Here is a 23,831-nt window from a genome sequence, read left to right on the forward strand (position 1 = left end):
TAGTGTCAATAAACGACCGCCGATCAGCTACATGTTTGCTAATCAGTGAGGGCTATTTAATTGCATGTCTATATGCACAGACTGATTAATAGATTGATTGGTTACATAGGACGATCTGTTGCAGAGAACAATGATCTTATAAGCAAATCTAAAAATCATTTCGCCTGACGAACAGTTCATACATTGGGGGATCGATATCCTGTTTGCACTACATGACTATCAGAAACGAGCGTCCCTTAATGGTATGTAAACACATTGCGGATTCCTTTGCGGATTTTTCCACGCAGATACTGCAGAATCCGCAGGTAAAACACCCTGCATTTTACCTGCGGATTCATCGTGGATTTACTGTGGATTTTGTGCAGTTATTGTGCGGATTTTACCTGCATTTTTACACCTGTAGATTCCTATAATGGAGCAGGTGTAAAACGCTGCAGAATACGCACAAAGAATTGAGATGCAGCTGAAAATAAACTGCAGCGTTTCCGCATGGAATTTTCCACAGCATGTGCACTGCAGATTTGGTTTTCCATAGGTTTACATGGTACTGTACAACACATAGAAAACTGCTGCAGATCCGCAGCCAAATCCGCAATGTGCGCACATACCCTAAACTCTCGTTCTTGTTAATTGTGCAGTGTAAATGCACCTAATGCTGGACATATTATTATTATTATTCCATTTATTGCATGCGAGGAGGGATATACGTGATAAAAAACAAGTGCAATAATCTTAACAATACAAGTCACGATTGGTACAGAAGGAGAGAGGACCCTGTCCGCAAGGGCTCATATAAATTAGATTACTGTCAGCTGGGCTTCCAGATAAAGCTGACTATTATCTTCCCAATAAACAAAAAGATCAAGCTATTGAATTCCAATCACCCAATCATTATGGCCCCCGATAGTTGGAAGGCCACCCATATACAGTTGAAAGGAGGCCTACTTCTACCCAGTGCCGACTCAGAGCGGTCACGCACTGCTCCTGCCGGCGATTCAGCTGCTCCAGGAGGAGGCCTACTTTTACCCAGTGCCGACTCAGAGCGGTCATGCACTGCTCCTGCCGGTGATTCAGCTGCTCCATATCAACACAGCAACTCTTCTTCAGGGCTGCTCTGTCGACGGGTGTAACTGCCGATGTCATGCTGATTGCCTGACAGCTCCATGCAGTTAGGCAGCTTTGCCGCCATGATGTCAGTGGAAGCCGCTGAATCGCCAGCAGAGATCAACATCGGACCCAACAGGCAGATAGTTACCAACTACCTTCCTGTTAGTTCTTAGGCCCATAGTAAATGTAAATAGTCTTGGATAACTCCTTTAAGTGGATTTCATTATCTAAAGAAAAACCTATGGGGCAATGACTGAAAAAAAAAACTTTATACGAACTGCATTCTGAATGTTTAAGAAAAACTGTGTGAAAAACTGCCCCAAATACATCATGTCTGATTCTAGCATTAGTTCATACATGGTACATTTCCTGAAGATTTTGGTGCCAAATTCCACATTAAAGATCTGCATCACTGTAAATTACGCAAAAGTACACTGGGTTTTAAAAAAAAAATCCATCAAACACACTAAATGTGCATGTTTTACGGCATACTGCGAGTTTTCATCTGAGGCCACTTACACACTAGCAGTATTTGGTCAGTATTCTACCTCAGTATTTGTAAGCCAAAACCAGGAGTGGGTGATAAATGCAGAAGTGGTGCATATGTTTCTATTCTACTTTTCCTCTATTTGTTCCACTCCTGGTTTTGCCTTAGGGTACTGTCACACAGTGCCATTTTGATCGCTACGACGGCACGATCCGTGACGTCTCAGCGATCGTATGATTATCGCTCCAGCGTCGTAGACTGCGGTCACACGTTGCAATCACGGCGCTGGAGCGATGCCGAAGTCCCCGGGTAACCAGGGTAAACATCGGGTTACTAAGCGCAGGGCCGCGCTTAGTAACCCGATGTTTACCCTGGTTACCAGCGTAAACGTAAAAAAAACAAACAGTACATACTCACATTCCGGTGTCTGTCCCCCGGCGTCTCAGCTTCTCTGCACTGTGTAAGCACAGCGGCCGGAAAGCAGAGCGGTGACGTCAGACGTCACCGCTGTGCTCGCTTTCTGGCTGGCCGGCGCTCACAGTGCAGAGAAGCTGAGACGCCGGGGGACGGACACCGGAATGTGAGTATGTACTGTTAGTTTTTTTTACGTTTACGCTGGTAACCAGGGTAAACATCGGGTTACTAAGTGCGGCCATGCGCTTAGTTACCCGATGTTTACCCTGGTTACAAGCGAACACATCGCTGGATCGCTGTCACACACAACGATCCAGCGATGTCAGCGGGAGATCAAGCGACGAAAGAAAGTTCCAAACGATCTGCTACGACGTACGATTCTCAGCGGGGTCCCTGATCGCTGCTGCGTGTCAGACACTGCGATATCGTAACGATATCGCTAGAACGTCACGAATCGTACCGTCGTAGCGATCAAAATTGCACTGTGTGACAGTACCCTTACACATACTGATGTGAATTATTCACCAAATACTGATAGTGTGAAGGCAGCCTTAGACTAACTACATGTTCACAGGCATAATATATATTAGGGCGACTTCTCTGCCTGTGAACATGTAGCTAGTCTACGGCTGCAGTCATATTATCAGTAGTGTTGAGCGATACCGTCCGATACTTGAAAGTATCGTATCGGAAAGTATCGGCCGATACCGGCAAAGTATCGGATCCAATCCGATACCGATACCCGATACCAATACAAGTCAATGGGACTCATGTATCGGACGGTATCCCTGATGGTTCCCAGGGTCTGAAGGAGAGGAAACTCTCCTTCAGGCCCTGGGAACCATATTAATGTGTAAAAGAAAGAATTAAAATAAAAAATATTGATATACTCACCTCTCCGACGCAGCCTGCACCTTACCGAGGGAAGCGGCAGCGTTCTTTGTTTAAAATTCGCGCTTTTCTTTCCTTTACGTGAAGTCCCGGCTTGTGATTGGTCGCGTGCCGCCCATGTGGCCGGGACGCAACCAATCACAGCAAGCCGTGACGTAATTTCAGGTCCTTCAGGATTTTAAAATTACGTTCCGGCGTTGTGATTGGTTGCGTCGCAGTCACATGGGTGACGCAACCAATCACAGCAAGCCGTCCCGTAATTTCAGGTCCTTCAGGATTTTAAAATTACGTCCCGGCTTCTGATTGGTTGCTTCGCGGTCAACCAATCACAAGCCGGGAGGTTGGACACGCGCGCATTTTAAAATGCGCGCGTGTCCAGCCTCCCGTGACGTCACGGCTTGTGATTGGTTGCGTCGCCCATGTGACTGCGACGCAACCAATCACAAAGCCGGGACGTAATTTTAAAATCCTTAAGGACCTGAAATTACGTCACGGCTTGCTGTGATTGGTTGCGTCGCCCATGTGACTGCGACGCAACCAATCACAAAGCCGGGACTTCACGTAAGGAAAGAAAAGCGCGAATTTTAAACAAAGAACGCTGCCGCTTCCCTCGGTAAGGTGCAGGCTGCGTCGGAGAGGTGAGTATAGCAATATTTTTTATTTTAATTCTTTCTTTTACACATTTTTACATTAATGTTGTTTCGATACCGATACCCGATACCACAAAAGTATCGGATCTCGGTATCGGAATTCCGATACAGCAAATATCGGCCGATACCCGATACTTGCGGTATCGGAATGCTCAACACTAATTATCAGTATAAAGTACACAGGGTTAAAAAAAAATCCATCAACACACTGAATGTGCATATTATAAGGAATACTGCGAGTTTTCATCTGAGGCTGCAATCGCACTATCAGTATTTGGTCAGTATTTCACATCAGTATTTGTAAGCCAAAATCAGGAGAGGAACAGTGTTATTATTATTATTATTCTCATTATTATTATTATATAATTTTTGTGCTGCAGCTAAGCCTGAATTTTTTTCAAGGGTAAGATTTAAAAACAGAGATCTAAAAATCCACTGTGAAAATCTGCTCTTTAGGTTGATCTTCTGATCTATTTCACCTATATTTATACAGTGTTGCAAACTATCAGGGCCAGGAGATGTTTGTGCATATTGTGTAGTAATATAGACTTTTGAGTAGACTGGGTACAATTGTCACATTAATTTGAGCATAAACAATATTGTTTCCATTCACTGGCAACAAAAAAATATCTTGAAAATGTGGAAGAATTTGTTTTCAAAGCATATAGCACAACATTGATCTTAGATGTATTTACATTAAACCTGAAAACCCTTTAGGCTATGTTCTCACATTGCTTATTTTGGTGCTATTTTTTTTTTTTTTTTTTGCAGCATTTCTGCCCCAATTAGATAATTCTGGCTACTGGCATTTTTTTTTTCTAATTGCATTTTTTAACATTTTTTTTTTCATATTTTTTATTGCAGCTGCAGTTTTTGTCTTTTTTTATATGTCATGTCTTGAGAAGAAAAAAAATACTTTTATTTTGGTAACTTCTTGTTTGCTGAGTTAACTAGCTTTAATAAAAACTTTATTGATAAATTCATGTGAGGACTGCATGCATTTTTACTGTTGTAACACATTAAAAACCCATGAGATCTTTATCTGTTGATTCTCCACATATCATTCAAGTCTATAGAGGATAAAATGAAAATTATACCCATATTTACAGCAAGACAAATTGACATGTTGCTGATTTAAAAAAAAAACGCACAACAGATCGGTATGTGCAGGGTTAAAAAAAAACTGCACAGTGGGAATGAGACTTACAGAAATGTCACCCACTCTGCTAGACCTGTAGTATGCAGCAGAAAGAAAAATGCACCATATACTTATTGTGGAATTTTAGCCTTAATGAAAGGTTACCTGAGAATTATGCTATAAATACACAATGAATTGCTTCTACTCTCCACAATTAATTTCCAGGTGCAATAACATAAGTTAAAGATATCCTGATAGGAACCTAAAGGAAATGCCTTCCAATTATAATTAATACAATATTTTTTAATAACTCAGTCTTTCACTTTGCTTTTCACATATCCTTAACACTTGGCTTGCCCATGTCAATGTCAGCAGACATCAATCTAATTATATATGGTGCAACCTTATGCAAAAATAATTATAGATTGCAGGTTTCCGATGGCCTCTAAACTTGGTATCTAATTATATTCTAGCTATCTATCTGTTTGAATCCTTGGCTATGTTTGTTTACACTGGGGTAATTGTTTTACTGTTTGATGGTTTGGGATCCCTATATACTGGTAGCTGTATTGTAGTTGGCTTTGCCCTGTGGTTAGCAGGGAGACAATCAGGCGCTGACTTTAAGATACCGACAGTTTAATGGAAAGTTTGTAAGATTTTATGGGGCTATTTACGTTCTGCTTTTTTCTAATTTGGTTGTACCAGATCGTTTACACTAGAAATAAAAGGTAGGAGAGCATGAATTTGTCATACAGAGAATAGATGGGAACATAGATAAAGATAAAATGTATTGTCTCCTTTGTTAATTTAATAGTTATAGCTAATAAATAGCAATCCGTGTACATTGTCTGTACCGTTCTCTTAAAATCCAAGTTGTGAATAGTTTTTACATTCTGAATATATTTCAACTTGGAATTAGTGAAAATATTAACAACAATTAAAGGGTAATTCTATCCTCTTCTTTCCATGTCAATTTGAAAGTCAGCCAATATATGAAAAAGCAAATGCATTCAACTAATATAAGAATATATTGAAATATAATGTTTTCAACATGTTAGTAACCTCAGAACTCTTCCAATAGTTGGGCATTATATAAAAAAATAAAAGAAAAATGTAAACTGTAAAGTTCACAAAGATTGTGTAGCATGTAACATACCAGCTATAAAAATCAATATTTCCCGTACACCCTTTCATAGTGCTGTCTTATTTTGCCATGTAATCTACCTTGCTTATATGTATGTATGTATCCATAAATAGATATTATATTATATTTAGATATATATAGATCTCATATAGATAGACAGATAAATATTCAGATCAAAATGAAAATTACATACATACTTTTCAAATATTCGTGCAATTAAACCTATTTTACCAGAGGGAAAAATAAACAATTTATTCTCTATACTTTCCCTGTGAGGTCAGGAGCCGTCACCTGTCACCATTGTCTCATGGTAATTAGTGGTAGCTCTGTCTCTCATATGGTTATTATCCCCCCAGCTCACCCCGTCCTTGCTTAAAAAAATCCATTGTGCCGCTAAATCTTGATGGTCTAAAAGGGGAAATGGCTTTTAAAAACATCAAATGAGCACAGGTTGAACAGAGTATTTTACATTTTCTATAGCAAGCATATCACATGTAAAGTGCTCTATGATGCCAATTAAATTACTTAATTATTGCCATGGGACTAACAAAATAATTAAAACGAGGATGTAAAGCACTGGCTTTAAAATTAAGACCGGTAAACCAGAATTCATTATTAGCTTTTTATACTGTTTATATATCGTATACGTCTGATAAGCCATGTGTTTAACCCCCTGATTGCCAGCTGAGTCAGCAACATATTGTTCTGGCACCCAGGAGGTTAAAAGCAACCATGCATTACATTCATAGAGCCAGCAGATGCTATGTGACAGAGCATCATTTACAATATCTGTGTCTATATAACATATGTCTATTATCCCATGAGCACTGGATACAATGAATATTGCTTTAAATTCATACAATGGAAGCATAGCTATAAGGCATTACCTGCCCCTGAAAGGATGCAGAGGAAAAAGCCAAGAGTCTGATGAGAATGACCAGACACCCAGCCCCCTTCCAATAAGGTGCTACAATGACTATAATATTGGGAATGTATAGAAAAGCCTCATTTTGCAACTGTATTCTTGACATGTGTCCCAGTAAAGTTGTGCCTGTCTTTCCATGTATTGATTTTGTTTAACCTCAGATCCTGTGCGACTTCTGATTAATGGTGGTTTCATTTAAATTCCCCTATATTAGAGACTGTCATTGGCTACTTACTGTCAAAACTATTATTATTTTGCATGATGGAAGCCCTCGGTAATAGGGTAATATACAAGACTTTCCCATTCCATTCCCCATATGGCAGAGCTGGAGGTGGTTAAAATACATAACTTGGTCCCCCGGGAAAAGCAGCATTCATATTTCTGTGCTTATGTTGCTAGTGATTTGTGAGAACCATTTGGCTCCTCTTTATGATGGAAATCTAAATACACTTGAAAAGTCCATAAAAAAACTACAAAAAAGGCACTGACATAAACCCAATGCTACTAAGTGTATTTTTCAAAATTGTAAAATATATTACATAGTGAAACAAGCCAATGAATCTATGTAGCATGTTTAATAATAGTGTAATGTGCAATGTCAGTAGTATAAAAGAGGTTCACAAGTGTGATGTTTCAATTATATATATAGAGAGAGAGTTTATTTATTATGTACCCAGACACACACACACACACACACACACACATACATATGTATATATATGTGTGTGTGTGTATATATATATATATATATATATATATATATATATGTGTGTGTGTCTCTGAGTACATAATGTACATAATAAATAAACTATATATATATAATGTCTCTGGGTACATAGTAAATAAGCAACGTAATATACATATATATAATCAACATTATATATTTATCAATCTGCCTATATTTCTGTTTTCTTCAAGCCTGTTATCTATTCTATTATCTACCTATCTATCTATTTATCTATCCATCCATCTATCCATCTGCTAAAACAATGTATATATCTATATATATCTATATATATATATATATATATATCTATATATATATATATATATATATATATATATATATATATATATATATATATATGTCTCCGTCTGTGCTAAGGGGGTACAATAAGTAGATGACCCAACATAAGTGTGATCTTTACCTGATCTGTGCTGCAGAGCCAGTGATAGAGTAGACAGAAGAGAGTTATGTAAAAATAAAAGTTCCATGTTGATCTATGCCTGGTATCTGTAACAAGAAAAAGACAATATCATTACATGAGGAGCCTTGAAAAATGAAAAGTTGGAGCAATTTCAATGAAGAACAAGAAAAAAATCCCTAAAATGTTCCCACCATAGGAAAAAAAAGTTGTGATGACACTGAAACTGTCACTAGTGTAGCTGCACTGAATTATGAATGATAAGTGAATGGACTTCACAACGGTTCTTAAAAAAATAGAAAAAAAAGGAAAAAGTTATGAATCCTGTGATGAATTATGCAACAAAGAGAAAATAAAGTAAAAGCTTGATTAGCGAGGTGAGAGCTTGTGAGGGCTCTTAGTGATCCCTGCGGAACACTAGGCAGGGCAGAGAGCTGCAGATGTGTGCTGCTGCTCACACTTGGTGCATCCTCCGTGCTCATCAGCCAGTCCATAAAGCATTAGCTCGGGCTTCTCTTTCATCTTGGAGGTGGCGGACGTTGCTATTTATCCGGCAGCAGCAGCAGCAGCAGCAATCAATGAGTGGCGTCAGCAGAGGTTCAGTAATGACGATTGCACCATTAAGGATGACAGCTTAGAAGAAGAGGGCAATGGTGATCCCTCCCAGAGCCAGTCCAGCGCAGGAGAGTGCAGGCAGCACAGGGTCATCATCTGCACCTCTCTCTATCTAGTCCTGTCTGGCTCACACTCACACACACCATGGATGCCAGGAAGGACATGGTCATGTTTCTGGAGGGAGGACAACTTGGCACTCTAGTTGGCAAGAGAATGTCTAATTTGTCGGACACAGTGGGAAGCCCCATTCAGGAGCCGCAGGAGAAAATGATTCCGAGAAGCTGCTTGAGCCCTAGATCTGGCCTCTTGGCATCCAGGGAGAGAGCAGAGGAGGAGGTGGAGGTTGTATCAGGGACCGATGCGGACGGCAGGTCGTCAGCAGCGCTGCTCCACGCCTCACCCCGTCCGGACCCATTATCTGCCAAGGGGCAGCACAGCAGCTCGGACACCGAGTCGGATTTTTACGAGGAGATTGAAGTAAGCTGCACCCCGGACTGCACCACAGCCAGCAACGACTACCAACACAGCAAAGGTACCAGTATAAATGCCCGGCGGGAGAATGGGGTCATACATCATATGTTTGCCATAAGCAATGGATATATATACTATATGTATATATTATTACTATAATGACAATATGCATGGGCATATATGTGTATACAGCCATGTATATGGTTATTACAGGTAAAGTTACAGTACATGTTTTCAGCATACTTAGGTTTATATTTAGTTCCCTATGTGTTTTTTTATATATATCCGCATAAATCATCCTCATTTTGTGCACCGAGTAGTGACTGCACCGACAATTTATCGTCCACTCCTCCATTCCTATTACTCCACGTTATCGTGCTGCTCATTATTGTGCAGTTTATGATAATATATGTAGCACTGAGCAGCTTTATTTTGGGATCTGGCTCACTCAATGGTTTCTCCAGGGAGCTTAACACCTTTCTCTGCACTGAAGATCAAAGAGTGTGCTGAGGAAGCCTGTCTGGGACATTGTGTGTAGGTGACCATAAAGACAATGAGATGCGAGCTGGAGGCTCCTGGCTGCTCTCCTACTTTACATGTCCCTCTCAGACTTCCCTCATCTTCTCACTTTCACCAGTGACCGGCGCCAGATCGGAAATCGTTTCTTGGATGTTAAATGAAAACTTGGGTGTTACTGACAAAAGCCCAAGTTCCATATCAAAGGTGGAAGAGTCCGAGATCTTCCAAGACATGTCCATTCAGGAGACCAGGTAGCCGTGATGCTCCGCAGGAGCGCTAAAAAGCTATTTAAATTAAAATAATAATATTCCTTCTATTTCTTCTATTACTACAAATAATAATATTATTAGTAATAATAATAGGATGTTCTCAATTTATTACTTGGCCATTATCGGCACAATGGTATTCATTTTTTTATGTTAACATACAGATCGTGTCTAATAAAAGCGATAAAGAACCATCCAATATAAAGGAGATCACTTCTCATTACAAGACATCCGTGTTATTTTTCATTATCTCTAATTTATTGAGGAGTACATAGATTACTGAAGAGACAGCCTGGTTGTACTGTGAAATTGGAACATGCACGCTAATTTAGGGGTTATGGCCAATAATGGTCAGTGGTTGCACCAGAGATCGCTGTGACTGATAGACCTGTCATTGTCTAGCAAAATGCGAACACAAGCTACATTTCCATGGCCAGTTTGGCTATAATAGTCATCTGTGAAATTACTTAGTTTATTTATTTATTTTAGCAAGTAATCATGATGCTTTAGGTGTGTAATGAGTGCAGCTCTTCCTATGGTGTTATACTCCCCCAATTCTATATTCCATATGTTTGTATTTCCTATATGACTTGTAGATGAATGATTCCACTTGACTCATCATGTTGTGTTTCCATTAAAGTCCTAGATAAACAGGCTGAGGGGTGGCCATGGCTGTAACATAATGTCTTGTGTTTGACTCGTGTGTGCAGGTCAGTGCTCTGAGACCATGGGTGGCAGTCCTGTGAATGGGAGCGATTCATCAAAGGCAAGTGGTGGATCTCAAGGCTCCTTGTCCTGTTCAGGGGACCAGATGCGCAGATACAGGACAGCCTTCACCAGGGAGCAGATAGCACGTCTGGAGAAGGAGTTCTACAGGGAGAACTATGTGTCCAGGCCCAGGAGATGTGAACTGGCTGCAGCCCTGAACCTGCCAGAAACTACTATCAAGGTATGGAGCTGATCTAGTAATTACATCACTGGTAGATACATAAATGGCTTGAGTAGACTCCAGAGCACCATTCCTAAGTCTATATTGTCTACAATCTATTGTTACCTGTAAGCAGCCATTTCAGGCAGAATACATGATGACTATAGTTATTTTTTTCCTATATTAATCGAATTTTTTTTTTTTTTAAAGTGTCATCAACAGTAGTTTCTGCCACTTTTCTCTAATTTTATGAAGGAACAGATATGGTGTTTGCAATTTTGGTGCTATGTGTTCTTTTCTAGATTTAGTTCTCCGTTTATTCTCACCCTGGTGCACACACAGTTATATCAGCAGGGCATTTATTTCGTTTGGAGGACATATATGAAGCCTGTGTGATACTTAATATATATTTTTTTGTTAAATGTCTAATGCCCCTTTTATATAAAATGTATCAATTGCTTTTTTTCAGGTATGGTTTCAGAACAGAAGGATGAAGGATAAACGTCAGCGCCTGGCAATGACCTGGCCCCATCCTGCAGATCCAGCATTTTATACCTACATGATGAGCCATGCAGCAGCTACTGGCAGCCTACCTTACCCTTTTCCATCTCACCTACCTCTTCCTTACTACTCTCACATGGGTATTGGCACCACTACAGCCTCAGCTGCAGCCCCCTTTAGCTCCCCACTGAGACCACTGGACACCTTCAGAGTCCTCTCTCATCCTTACCCTAGGCCAGAACTCTTATGTGCTTTTCGGCATCCTTCCATTTATGCCAGCCCTGCGCATGGACTTACTGCTGGTGGCACCCCATGCTCCTGCTTGGCATGCCACGCTACGTCTCCTAATGGGCTGGCACAAAGGTCTGCAGCATCTGACTTTAACTGCTCATCATCCTCAAGATCAGACTCCTTCCTCACCTTCACCCCATCAGTCCTGAGCAAATCCACTATTCCTTTAGACCAGAGAGAAGAAGTACCACTGACCAGATAAAACTGATGCTTCTCCTGCACCCACTTCTTCCTCAGTGACTTGGCCATGGGCCATGTCCGTGTCTTAAAATGCCCCTATTCAGTAGGTGGCATTACTGAACTTATCAGGGCATCACATTTCTTCTCCTGATTTAGTTTAGAAAACAAAAAACAACAACAATTATTTAGAAAATAAAGGACTCTACTTTTTCAGGATGATCATTTTCTGGGCTTTGCCACCACCTTGTTTATTCTATGAAAGTGTATGTGACAAAAAGAAGGACGTATGTAGATTAGGATTACCAGTCTGGAATACTTGAATGCTATGTTAACACAGAACAAAAGGTCATTTAGAAACCATTTTCATTCCAAACGTTTGACATGAAATGTTGTTTTTTTTATTTTCCCCGGCAGCTTACAGTATTACACAAACCACCTTCTGCAGTGTACACAATGCCACACTTTGTGGAGGAGACTTTCCATTCCATGGAAATGTCAGTCTTTAGAATTTCTTATCATTTTATATATATATTGTTGTTTTTTTTTTTTTATTAGGACCAGACACTGGGCTTTGGATAAGTCTGGGTGGGAATGCCAATGGTTTATCCTCAGCTGCTGAAAAGTGCACGCACTGATTAAATTATCAAGTGATGTATATGTAAGGAGGGTTTTTCTGAATGTATAATAATTTCCTCAACGTGCAAACCTTCTGCCAGAACTTAACAAGCCGCAAAGGGAAAGGATTAGCTAGCCAGATCTCTACAGACTGCAGCCACCTCTGCCAATGAGTGCAAATGCAGCACAGTACAAGGACTTTCTATCTAATAAGCCTGTGGACAAAGCTTCATTTTCATGGCTTGTGGGTTTTATGTTATTTTTTTATTTTTTTTCATACTTGATTTTCAGGGATATTTAGTTTACATTTCCTTTATTTATATTTGCTTTGGTTGCACATGTAGGCTGCAATGAAAATGTCTACCTGGATATCAGTCTACCTTTAGGCTTTATTGGAAATATTTTTCAGAACTGGGTTGGATATTTCATTGCAGTTGATGTCTTTTGTGAAGATGATTTTGACGAGTTCAAAATGATAAAAAAAATATAATGATAATAACAATCTAATGAAAACATTGTTACAATGATCTGTTACAAATTGCAATAAAAGAAAGGCAAAGATGAATTATAATTTCAAGGACATGAGTGGTGTAACTTTGTATTTGATTTAATTTTTTGAGAGGAAACTAATTTAGGAATGAAGCACACTACTGAGGTGCTACAGAAATTCATTTTCACCTTTTGCTTCAGATGGGAATAAAAAATTGAAAACAAAAAACAGTGAAAGCATGAAATTATCTATCTATCTATCTATCTATCTATCTATCTATCTATCTATCTATCTATCTATCTACTATGCATGTTGTATCTAGATATTATGCATTTTGTATCTCTCTTTCTCTATCTACCTACTATGCATTTTGTATCTATCTACTATGCATTTTCTATCTATCTATCAATCTATCTATCTAAAAAAAATTCAAAAAAGAGGCAGCACTCCATTATTTCAGTGAAATGAGCCTTTCTCAAGGCTTGAGAAAGGCTCATTCAGAGGCAAAACGTCGCCCAGACATGTGGGTTGATTAAATCCTGCACGAGTTTTCACTGAAATAATGGAGTGCTGCCTCTTTTTAATTTTTATGAAGTGTGGACAATCATTGGACGGATTGATTGGGGGCCTTGCACCCGAAGATAAGTCTAATATTGTGCTGTTCCCCTTTTTTTTAATCTATCTATCTATCTATCTATCTATCTATCTATCTATCTATCTATCTATCTATCTATCTATCTCTTTATGCATTTATGTATACAACTATGCATACATCCTATATCCAACTACTTCCCTATTGAGATCAGTTTTCTTTCTTTCTTTCTTTCTTTCTTTCTTTCTTTCTTTCTTTCTTTCTTTCTTTCTTTCTTTCTTTCTTTCTTTCTTTCTTTCTTTCTCCATATGTGACTTAAAAAGCAATCAGCAAACACGACATTGAAATTAAAGTCAAGTAATGCTGTAGAAAACACAAAGAATACGTGTCTTTTCAGACATTAAAGCAAATTTCACTACATACCATATTTACACTTATATAGAACATATGCGTGTGTTCCAAAAATTATCTATCTATCTATCTACATATGTTATGTCTTCCTTTTTTCTATCTATCTATCTACATATGTTATGTCTTCCTTTTTTCTATATCTCAACACTAAAATTACTTGTGCTCTACAATATGATTTATTTCCTGTAGCTAAGTGGCTTACGGCAGGTAACTTGGCTTCCTTGAGGAGACAGAGCAGCTTTCAATTCTTCAGTGTTGCAGGCAGGTAAATGAGATGTCTCATGCAATATTAGAAGATATGAGGTCAATGATATACGCTCCAGCGTCCAATCAACACTCCTTAATTGACTGCATTTCCTGAGAAAAATCCCCCAAATATTACGTACATAGAATCCATGTAGAATTGTAACCATTTCACAATATCTTGCATGGACGAAAGCAGCGATATTGCTCCTACCTCCAGTAGTAACATAAGAACATTACTAATATAAAGCATAAACAGCCAATCATTTTCCAACAGGACTTATAATGGTTTTTCTCGGTGCTAATAAAGCCCAGAGTCAATGAAACACCTATTTATATTTACTTTATGCAATACAGACGAATACAACACATTTGCTTGGTGTAGTTGCCCCATCATGCAATCTTGGTAAATAACCCTCAGTGCACGATTATGGTCTTTGCAAGGTTGAGGACAATCTGGTTAAGTCCTTGTGGTTCCCCAAGGATCCCCATGAACTCCTATCAAGCACAGAGAGCCGAGTCCCAGGCAGCCCCCCTGGTTGTTAGCATGTGATTGATTGCCTTATTAAAGCGTGTTCTTGTAAGTGTGACCAAACCAATTGCAAACTACATGTTTAGAATAAAGCTGCATTGCTAACAGGCGAGTAAACAGGAGGGGAGATATGAATAGCTTGGTGAATAATTTATCATCCCCATAGAGATCTGGTTAAGTAAATTTACACGGTGTAGAGGAAAGTTTCTTGGTGCGATCAGTCAAGCCTTTATCTATTATTCGACTTCGTGTCACATTACTGGAGAAATCCACTAGTTACCATCATTGCATTGTAGCAAGTAGTCTGTGCAATTACAGAGCTGCGTCCTTCAGAGATGTGCAGCAGAAGACTTCTCCTCCATCCCTGCTCCTCGTCATCATATGGTCTTTCCAGATTCTCATCCTCTCTCATCCTGGTCTCTTCACATACCTGACAGTTTCTTTGTGCTCAATTATTCGTGTGCTCGATTTGTTACATTATTTAACTCAAGTTGAGCAGTCATTCTGAGAAGCCACCACCATATGTTATCCTGCACAGCAGCTTGCCAACTACAATGGTTTAATGAACAGTTCTTGGACCTTTGTTCCAAAACCATGTCTCGGTCTATTCAGTCTCAAAGTAAACGTGTTAATTGTTCCATAATTCGACCTAGGACTTGAGGTCAACAAGAGGGTGGTGTCATATATATCATATATACTGTTATATCAGGTCAATAGTCTGCAGGCAAAGAAGGGTCTATAGAAATGCAAGTCTGACATCAACTCACTATCATTACAGAGATAACAGTACAGTATTGCTTATTTCAAGGATACACTTCTAAGTAACTCCAATTAAAGGAAATAAATAATCCTATATTTATAATAATACCTTGAAAGGCTTAGCGACCTGCTGGGGATGCCTCGGGTGATTGATTAAACTAAGCATACCCTCATTTTAAATGTCATATATAGAGTATATGTCTTCCATTACATCTATTACAATGCTCATATTTATGGGAACACATATTTTCTTTCCATTTTTCCATTTGGCAACATCATTTTTGGCCACTTTTTGTCTATTATTTGCATAGAAGATAATTCTTCAATCTTATCCAATATTGTATAGAATGATTGGTCTGCTCCCTGGGAAATGAAGCAGAGGGGTGATTCTGGAAGCGGTGCTAGATCAATGTGTAATAAAGGCGTTACATAAATATTTAAGCCAAAGCTGTGAACCACAACCCCCCTAGAAATGAAATGTTCTGCCTCTCTCAGTGTAAAATGCTGAGAGCTGGAATAAACAGATGATATTGGAGTCTTCTACAGACTTATTTGAATCCACCCCTGTTCCTGCAGAATGAGGAGCATGAATAGACCAATCACTTGATAATGATGATGAATGAGGAATTAATTCACATACAAGCCAAGCAATTTAGGCCTTCATCTGTTTAAGTAGCCTGCCCAAATTATTCGCAATTGCAGGTCACAGATTTAATCAATTGTCCAATCTTGTGAAAGTCATATCCTTACATCTCAATCCGGATTATTTATAGAGCAGCAGAGAGCAGTGAAAGGTATTGTGTTAACAGGGACAATTACTTACACAAGAGAGAGATCTGCAAATGGAAAACAAATGTCTCTTGTAGCCGTAAATTATAAAAACATTCACTGCTCTTCTTGCTAAAACCTCGTTCTATAATCCTCTGAGTTCACATTAATTACATAAAGGGGTGCAACACATTACATATGTGACTGCAACATGGGATCATAGAAAATATGCAGCATGTTGGCATGCTATAAGCATGGCGACCATTCAGAAATCTCCCTTGCCCTAAACAATTACAACTTGACTGACAAAAGTGTATAAACTATATACTTTTATTTTTTTTCCTTTTTCCTTCCTTCCTCTATGTTTTTTCTTTATTCTTTCTTTCTTTCTTTCTTTCTTTCTTTCTTTCTTTCTTTCTTTCTTTCTTTCTTTCTTTCTTTCTTTTTCTCTTACTTTCGTTCTTTCCTCTCCATATGTGACATAAAAAGCAATCCCTCCCTCCTTCCTTCCTTCCTTCCTTCCTTCCTTCCTTCCTTCCTTCCTTCTTTCCTTCCTCTCTCTTTCATCCTTTCTTTCTTTCTTTCTTTCTTTCTTTCTTTCTTTCTTTCTTTCTTTCTTTCTTTCTTTCTTTCTTTCTTTCTTTCTTTTTTTTCCTGTCCATATGGGACATAAAAAGCAATCCCTCCTTCCTCTCTTTCTTTTTTTTCCTTACTTCCTTTCTCTCTTTTTTAATTCCTTATATCCTTTCTCTCTCTCTCTTTTTTTCCTCCGCTCTCTCCTCACTTCCTTCCGTGCTTCAACCCTTCTTCCTTTCTTCTATTCAATATGCAAAATATACAATATAAACATGCACACACCCACACTATACACACACACACACTAACTACCCACACACTACATACATAACTACATACACTAACTACACACACTACACATACACTACATATATATATATGCACACACACTATACATATATATGCACACACACACTATATATACATATATATGTACCCACACTGCACACACACTATATATGTACACACTAAATATATATATATATATGCACACACACAAACACACTATATATACATATATATGTACACACACACTACACGCATACACTATATATGTACACACTCATGCTACACACTATATATATACACACACTCACACTACATATATGTACACACACACTATATGTACACGCACTAGCTACACACACTACACACACTATATGTACACACTATATATATGTACACACACTATATGTACACGCACCAGCTACACACACTACACACACTATATGTACACACTATATATATGTACACACACTATATGTACACGCACTAGCTACACACACTACACACACTATATGTACACACTATATATATGCACACACACTATACATATATGTACACACATGTATATGTACACACTACACTACAAACACACTATATACACTCACTAAATATATATATTTATATATATGCACAAACACAAACAGACACACACAATATATATGTAAACATATATATTTGTACACACACTACACGCATACACTATATATATGTACACACACAGTCACTCTACACACTATATATATGTACACACACTATATGTACAGGCACTACACACACGCTCACACTACACACTATATATATGTACACACTATATGTACACTATATATATGCACACACTATACATATATATGTACACACACTACATAGATATATGCATACACACACTATATATATACATATATATGTACACACTACACACACTATATATACACACAAAATATATGTATATATGCACACACACGCTATATATATACACATATATGTACACACACTACACACATACACTATATATGTACACACACACTCACACTACACACTATATATATATATGTACACATACGCTCACACTACACACTATATATATATATATATATATATATGTACACATACACTCACACTACACACTATTTATATATATATATATATATGTACACATACACTCACACTACACACTATATACTGTATATGTACACACACACTACACACACACTCACACTACACACTATGTATGTACACACACACTATATACACTCACCGGCCACTTTATTAGGTACACCATGCTAGTAACGGGTTGGACCCCCTTTTGCCTTCAGAACTGCCTCAATTCTTCGTGGCATAGATTCAACAAGGTGCTGGAAGCATTCCTCAGAGATTTTGGTCCATATTGACATGATGGCATCACACAGTTGCCGCAGATTTGTCGGCTGCACATCCCAAAGATGCTCCATACAAGGCAGGATGGATCCATGCTTTCATGTTGTTTACGCCAAATTCTGACCCTACCATCCGAATGTCGCAGCAGAAATCGAGACTCATCAGACCAAGCAACGTTTTTCCAATCTTCTACTGTCCAATTTCGATGAGCTTGTACAAATTGTAGCCTCAGTTTCCTGTTCTTAGCTGAAAGGAGTGGTACCCGGTGTGGTCTTCTGCTGCTGTAGCCCATCTGCCTCAAAGTTCGACGCACTGTGCGTTCAGAGATGCTCTTAGGCCTACCTTGGTTGTAACGGGTGGCGATTTGAGTCACTGTTGCCTTTCTATCAGCTCGAACCAGTCTGCCCATTCTCCTCTGACCTCTGGCATCAACAAGGCATTTCCGCCCACAGAACTGCCGCTCACTGGATTTTTTTTCTTTTTCGGACCATTCTCTGTAAACCCTAGAGATGGTTGTGCGTGAAAATCCCAGTAGATCAGCAGTTTCTGAAATACTCAGACCAGCCCTTCTGGCACCAACAACCATGCCACGTTCAAAGGCACTCAAATCACCTTTCTTCCCCATACTGATGCTCGGTTTGAATTGCAGGAGATTGTCTTGACCATGTCTACATGCCTAAATGCACTGAGTTGCCGCCATGTGATTGGCTGATTAGAAATTAAGTGTTAACAAGAAGTTGGACAGGTGTACCTAATAAAGTGGCCAGTGAGTGTATATGCACACACAATATGTACACACACACACACACACACACACACACACACACACACACACACACACACACACACACACACACACACACACACACACACACACTATTGATCTGGTCTTTCCTTCTCTGTGATGGCCTGGCATTATAACATGTCCAGCTATTAAACAAAGCCTTTCTCATTTAGATCCGAGAAGGCTGCATCCTGATGCAGAATTATTTCACAAGGTGTCTGTCTGGACATGAGGATCATGATCTATTTATGCGTTAGAGTTCAGTTCTGATTCTCTAGTCTAGTTAATCCGTTTATACAGATGTTTCATAAAGGAAAATCGAAGCTGTGATGAAGGAGACTTGCAGATTTGCAGGATAATCATTTAGAATGATCACTGTACATTGTGTAGGCAGCAGAAATGTCACAAATTAACTTTCCTCATCAAGCAGATTCTCCGCATAATGATTGTTGTGTTGTTCTCTCTACCTATCAAATGTTTCCTGCTTTTGGAGTGAAAGGTGAGGAAAAGATTTCTGAAGCTCAGAGGAGCCAATCTCACCAGTGACTTTGATGTATTGCTGTCCAATTAGTGCTTGTAATTGGTGTCCCTAGGGATGCTCAGACCTAGGCTCAGAGCATGGAACATCCACTGGAAAATCTGCAAGCTAAAATATCAGCTCATCATATACAGACTAAAATAAGCAAAGCACACTCCCAATATTGTCTTATTATACAGTACACCAATGGTGATCTCCTCTAGTATGAATAGAATCTGGATTATTAATTCTCCATAAATTATTTACCTGCATTCAATTCACAAAACCAACATGAGTGAGACAAAATGCTCTGCCCATAGTAATTCTCTGCCAGTCTAGTACACTGCAATGTGAGGGCTAGCTCATTAGATTTGTCATACAAGTACCAGAGCCCAAGGTAAATGTATACTGTATAGAGTTTTACCATATTTGCCATTAACCAACTAGTCTCCCCTCCCCACTATCAAGCTTTTTCCTTCCGCCTGTAGTCAGAAATGGGTATTCAACACATGGTTTAGTGCTGCATGGATTAGTACTAAGCCAAAAATAGTGTTCATAGCAGCCATAGACTTCTATGGAGTTTTCATTGGACATTGATGCATTGACATGTTTATTGTCTAACTTTACTCACAGATGTCACCATTGAGTGAATGAGATATAGAGGTCATTAAACACTTTTTTTCTGTATTAATTTCACTGGCAGCTCAAAAATGAGTTGGCTGACTGTACCCCTGTAATCACTGCTGCTGACCATGCTGAGCAATGTGTTGCATGATTAGGTAAGAGCAATGGGAGAAAGGGATTGACAAATGTCTCTAGACCAAGGCAACATCTGCAAGGAGTTTTTAAGTTCTCCCTGTATTTGTATGGGTTGTCACAGGTTCCTTCTCCGGTATCACACAATCAACAGAGCAAGAGAATAGTAAACAATTCCAAGACCTTTATTTAGGCAAAAAATGAAAGGTCCATATATACGATCCATCACACAAAGGATAAAATATTCCAGAACATGAATGCATTTAAGTAACAGGATAAAAGTCCAACAATCCAGCACGGAGGATAACAGTCCATATTCCCTTCTTTCTCTCTCTGACATGCTGTCTTCACCTCATGGGTCCACACAGGATCTGAATTCCCCCCAGCTCCTGTCCTCCCCTTATGTTCAGGAGTAGTCAAACAGGTTGGGGTGGTTTTCAGGCCTCCCCCACCTGACAAAGGTGCCTGGTGGGTTAAGGCACTACAGGGGGTCATTGTTTCAACAAGCTAGTTCAATATGTCATTAGTATATTAGCAAACAACTTTATTCACTGACCCTGTGGAGAGATAACAATGCAGAACTGTGGGGAGAATATCAGATGGCAAATAACAACTCATCCTACAAGATACAGTAAAGGTACCTTCACACTAAACAACTTTACAACGAGAACGACAATGATCCGTGACGTTGCAGCGTCCTGGATAGCGATCTCGTTGTGTTTGACACGCAGCAGCGATCTGGATCCTGCTGTGATATCGCTGGTCGGAGCTAGAAGTCCAGAACTTTATTTGGTCATCAGATCGGCGTGTATCGTCGTGTTTGACAGCAAAAGCAACGATGTCAGCAATGTTAAACAAGGAGCTAACGACCTGTGAGAACGATAAGTGAGTCACCGTTACGTCACAGAATCGCTCCTGCATCGTTGTGGAGCTGCTGTGTTTGACATCTCTACAGCGACCTAAACAGCGACGCTGCAGCGATCGGATCGTTGTCTATATCGCTGCAGCGTCGCTGAGTGTGACAGTACCTTTACACCATGATAATCAGTAACATAGAAATATACGCAAAAATGATACCCACATAGCATATCACACCATCACAACCTCCCCCCCCCCCTCATAATAAGTGAGCATGCCATTAGGTCTACACAGACCTCTGGCCTGCTCACTTTAGTCCACTTTGCTCCACTGTTTATAGTTCCTTGTACAGTGGCAGGGGTTGCAATAATCATGAGCACTTGTCCATAAATTCCCGGGTCCTGGCTTTATGGTCATACCAGGCTTTTTGACTGGACTGGGCCGTTCGCTGATGTTTATTAGCCAAGGTAGCTAGCTGGGCGAGACAGTCTCTGAACTCTAGAACGTAGGGAATGATGGGCGTTACGGTATCTGAGATATCTCCCTCCAATTGTTCTTTCAGAAGAAGGAGAGGCCCACGGACCTTTTGCTCCCACAAAATGACTTTGCATCTCCCCAATGTCATTTCCAAGGAGGATATCTGCAGGAAGTCCTCCCATAACTCCAATCCAACACAGTTTTTCTCCAAAACCAAAATCCAAACGTACCAAAGTTCTCTGTATATATTTGCAGACACCCCCCGCCAGGACAATGGGAATTCCCGGGCCCTGGTGAAATGCCTTGGGTCGAACCACACGGGGGTCAGCGATAGTCAGGAATGCCCCCGTGTCTCTAAATCCCGACACTTTGTATCCATCAATTAAGACATCCTGCAGGTGGCAATGCCATTGCTGTGTATTTCTGATGGACAAAGGTCGGAGTCCGTATACTCCAGGAGGGGTATCTATGGTGCCGTGGTCAGTGGTCCACTCTGGTGGGGGCGGTGGTAGCTCTTCCTCAGGCGGGATGGAGTGCACAAGATGCACTGGACGAGGTGGGGGTCCTCATCTCCATTGCTCGTCCTTCAGACATATAGGAGTAGGTGGTCTGGCTAGCACCCACCAGTAGATCAATTAAGGCCTCTTTAGTCAGTCCCTGGTAGTTCAGACCCAAGTTTCTGGCTCTCTCCTGTAAACTGGATACAGTCCAATGTCTGTACTCACTCTGTGGGTGGTTCTCCATTAGGTTACGCTCTGTTGATCCCACTGCTGCCACCAGTTGTCACAGGTTCCTTCTCCGGTATCACACAATCAACAGAGCAAGAGAATAGTAAACAATTCCAAGACCTTTATTTAGGCAAAACACGAAAGGTCCATATATACAATCCATCACACAAAGGATAAAATATTCCAGAACATGAATGCATTTAAGTAACAGGATAAAAGTCCAACAATCCAGCACAGAGGATAACAGTCCATATTCCCTTCTTTCTCTCTCTGACATGCTGTCTTCACCTCATGGGTCCACACAGGATCTGAATTCCCCCCAGCTCCTGTCCTCCCCTAATGTTTAGGAGTAGTCAAACAGGTCGGGGTGGTTTTCAGGCCTCCCCCACCTGACAAAGGTGCCTGGTGGGTTAAGGCACTGCAGGGGGTCATTGTTTCAACAAGCTAGTTCAATATGTCATTAGCATATTAGCAAACAACTTTATTCACTGACTCTGTGGAGAGATAACAATGCAGAACTGTGGGGAGAATATCAGATGTCAAATAACAACTCATCCTACAAGATACAGTAATACCATGATAATCAGTAACATAGAAATATACGCAAAAATTATACCCACATAGCATATCACACAATCACATGGGTATTCTCCAGGTTCTCTGGTTTCCTCCCACACTCCAAAGACATACTGATAGGGAATCTAGATTGTTAGCCCCAATGGGCACTGTGATGCTGATGTCTGTAAAGCACTGTGGAATTAATAGGACTATATAATAATTATTTATTATTATAGCACCATTTATTCTATGGCGCTTTCCATGTGAAAAGGGGTATATATAATAAAAACAAGTACAGTAATCTTACACAATAAAACTCATGACTGGTACAGGAGGAGAGAGGACCCTGACCGTGATGGCCCACAATCTACAATGGATGGGCGAGGATACAGTAGGCGAGGATAGAGCTGGCCATGCAGCGGTTTGGTGAATCGGTGGTTACTGCAGGTTGTAGGCTTGTCGGAAGAAATAGGTCTTCAGGTTTCTTTTGAAGGTTTCCACGGTAGGCGAGAGTCTGATATGTTGGGGTAGAGAGTTCCAAAGTAGGGGGGATATATGGGAGAAATCTTGTATGCAGTTGTGGGAAGAGGAGATAAGAGGGGAGTAGAGCAGGAGATCTTGTGAGGATCGGAGGTTGCGTGTAGCTAAGTACTAGGTCACAGATGTATGGAGGAGACAGGTTGTGGATGGCTTTGTATGTCATGGTTAGGGTTTTGAACTATAGTCTCTGGGTAATGGGGAGCCAGTGAAAGGATTGGCATAGCGGGGAATAGCAGGGGGATATGTGGATTAGTCGGGCAGCAGAGTTTAGAATAGATTAAAGGGGTGCGAGAGTG

The 23,831-nt window shown here is 39.9% G+C and overlaps 1 protein-coding gene and 1 long non-coding RNA gene across 3 annotated transcripts in view; one reads left to right on the top strand and one right to left on the bottom strand.

The window, feature by feature from the left end:
* The window catches only part of LOC143781899 (uncharacterized), a 32,478-nt gene extending 24,145 nt beyond the window's left edge, over positions 1-8,333 (bottom strand). The window contains exon 1 of the long non-coding RNA XR_013216830.1: positions 7,905-8,333. This is a non-coding gene — a long non-coding RNA (uncharacterized LOC143781899). The remainder of the gene's footprint in view (positions 1-7,904) is intronic.
* The window catches only part of EVX1 (even-skipped homeobox 1), a 52,094-nt gene extending 39,225 nt beyond the window's left edge, over positions 1-12,869 (top strand). The window contains exons 1-3 of one of the 2 annotated variants that reach the window (XM_077268817.1): positions 8,445-9,048; positions 10,483-10,721; positions 11,170-12,869. In XM_077268817.1, the coding sequence (XP_077124932.1) occupies positions 8,661-9,048; positions 10,483-10,721; positions 11,170-11,694 (1,152 nt within the window). In that variant the 5' untranslated portion in view covers positions 8,445-8,660 and the 3' untranslated portion in view covers positions 11,695-12,869. Of the gene's footprint in view, positions 1-8,444; positions 9,049-10,482; positions 10,722-11,169 lie in introns of those variants that run through there. The other variant, XM_077268818.1, reaches the window with a different exon arrangement.
* The last annotated feature ends 10,962 nt before the right edge of the window (positions 12,870-23,831 follow it).

The sequence above is a fragment of the Ranitomeya variabilis genome, chromosome 6 (genome assembly GCF_051348905.1).
Source record: "Ranitomeya variabilis isolate aRanVar5 chromosome 6, aRanVar5.hap1, whole genome shotgun sequence".
Classification (NCBI taxonomy): domain Eukaryota; kingdom Metazoa; phylum Chordata; class Amphibia; order Anura; family Dendrobatidae; genus Ranitomeya; species Ranitomeya variabilis.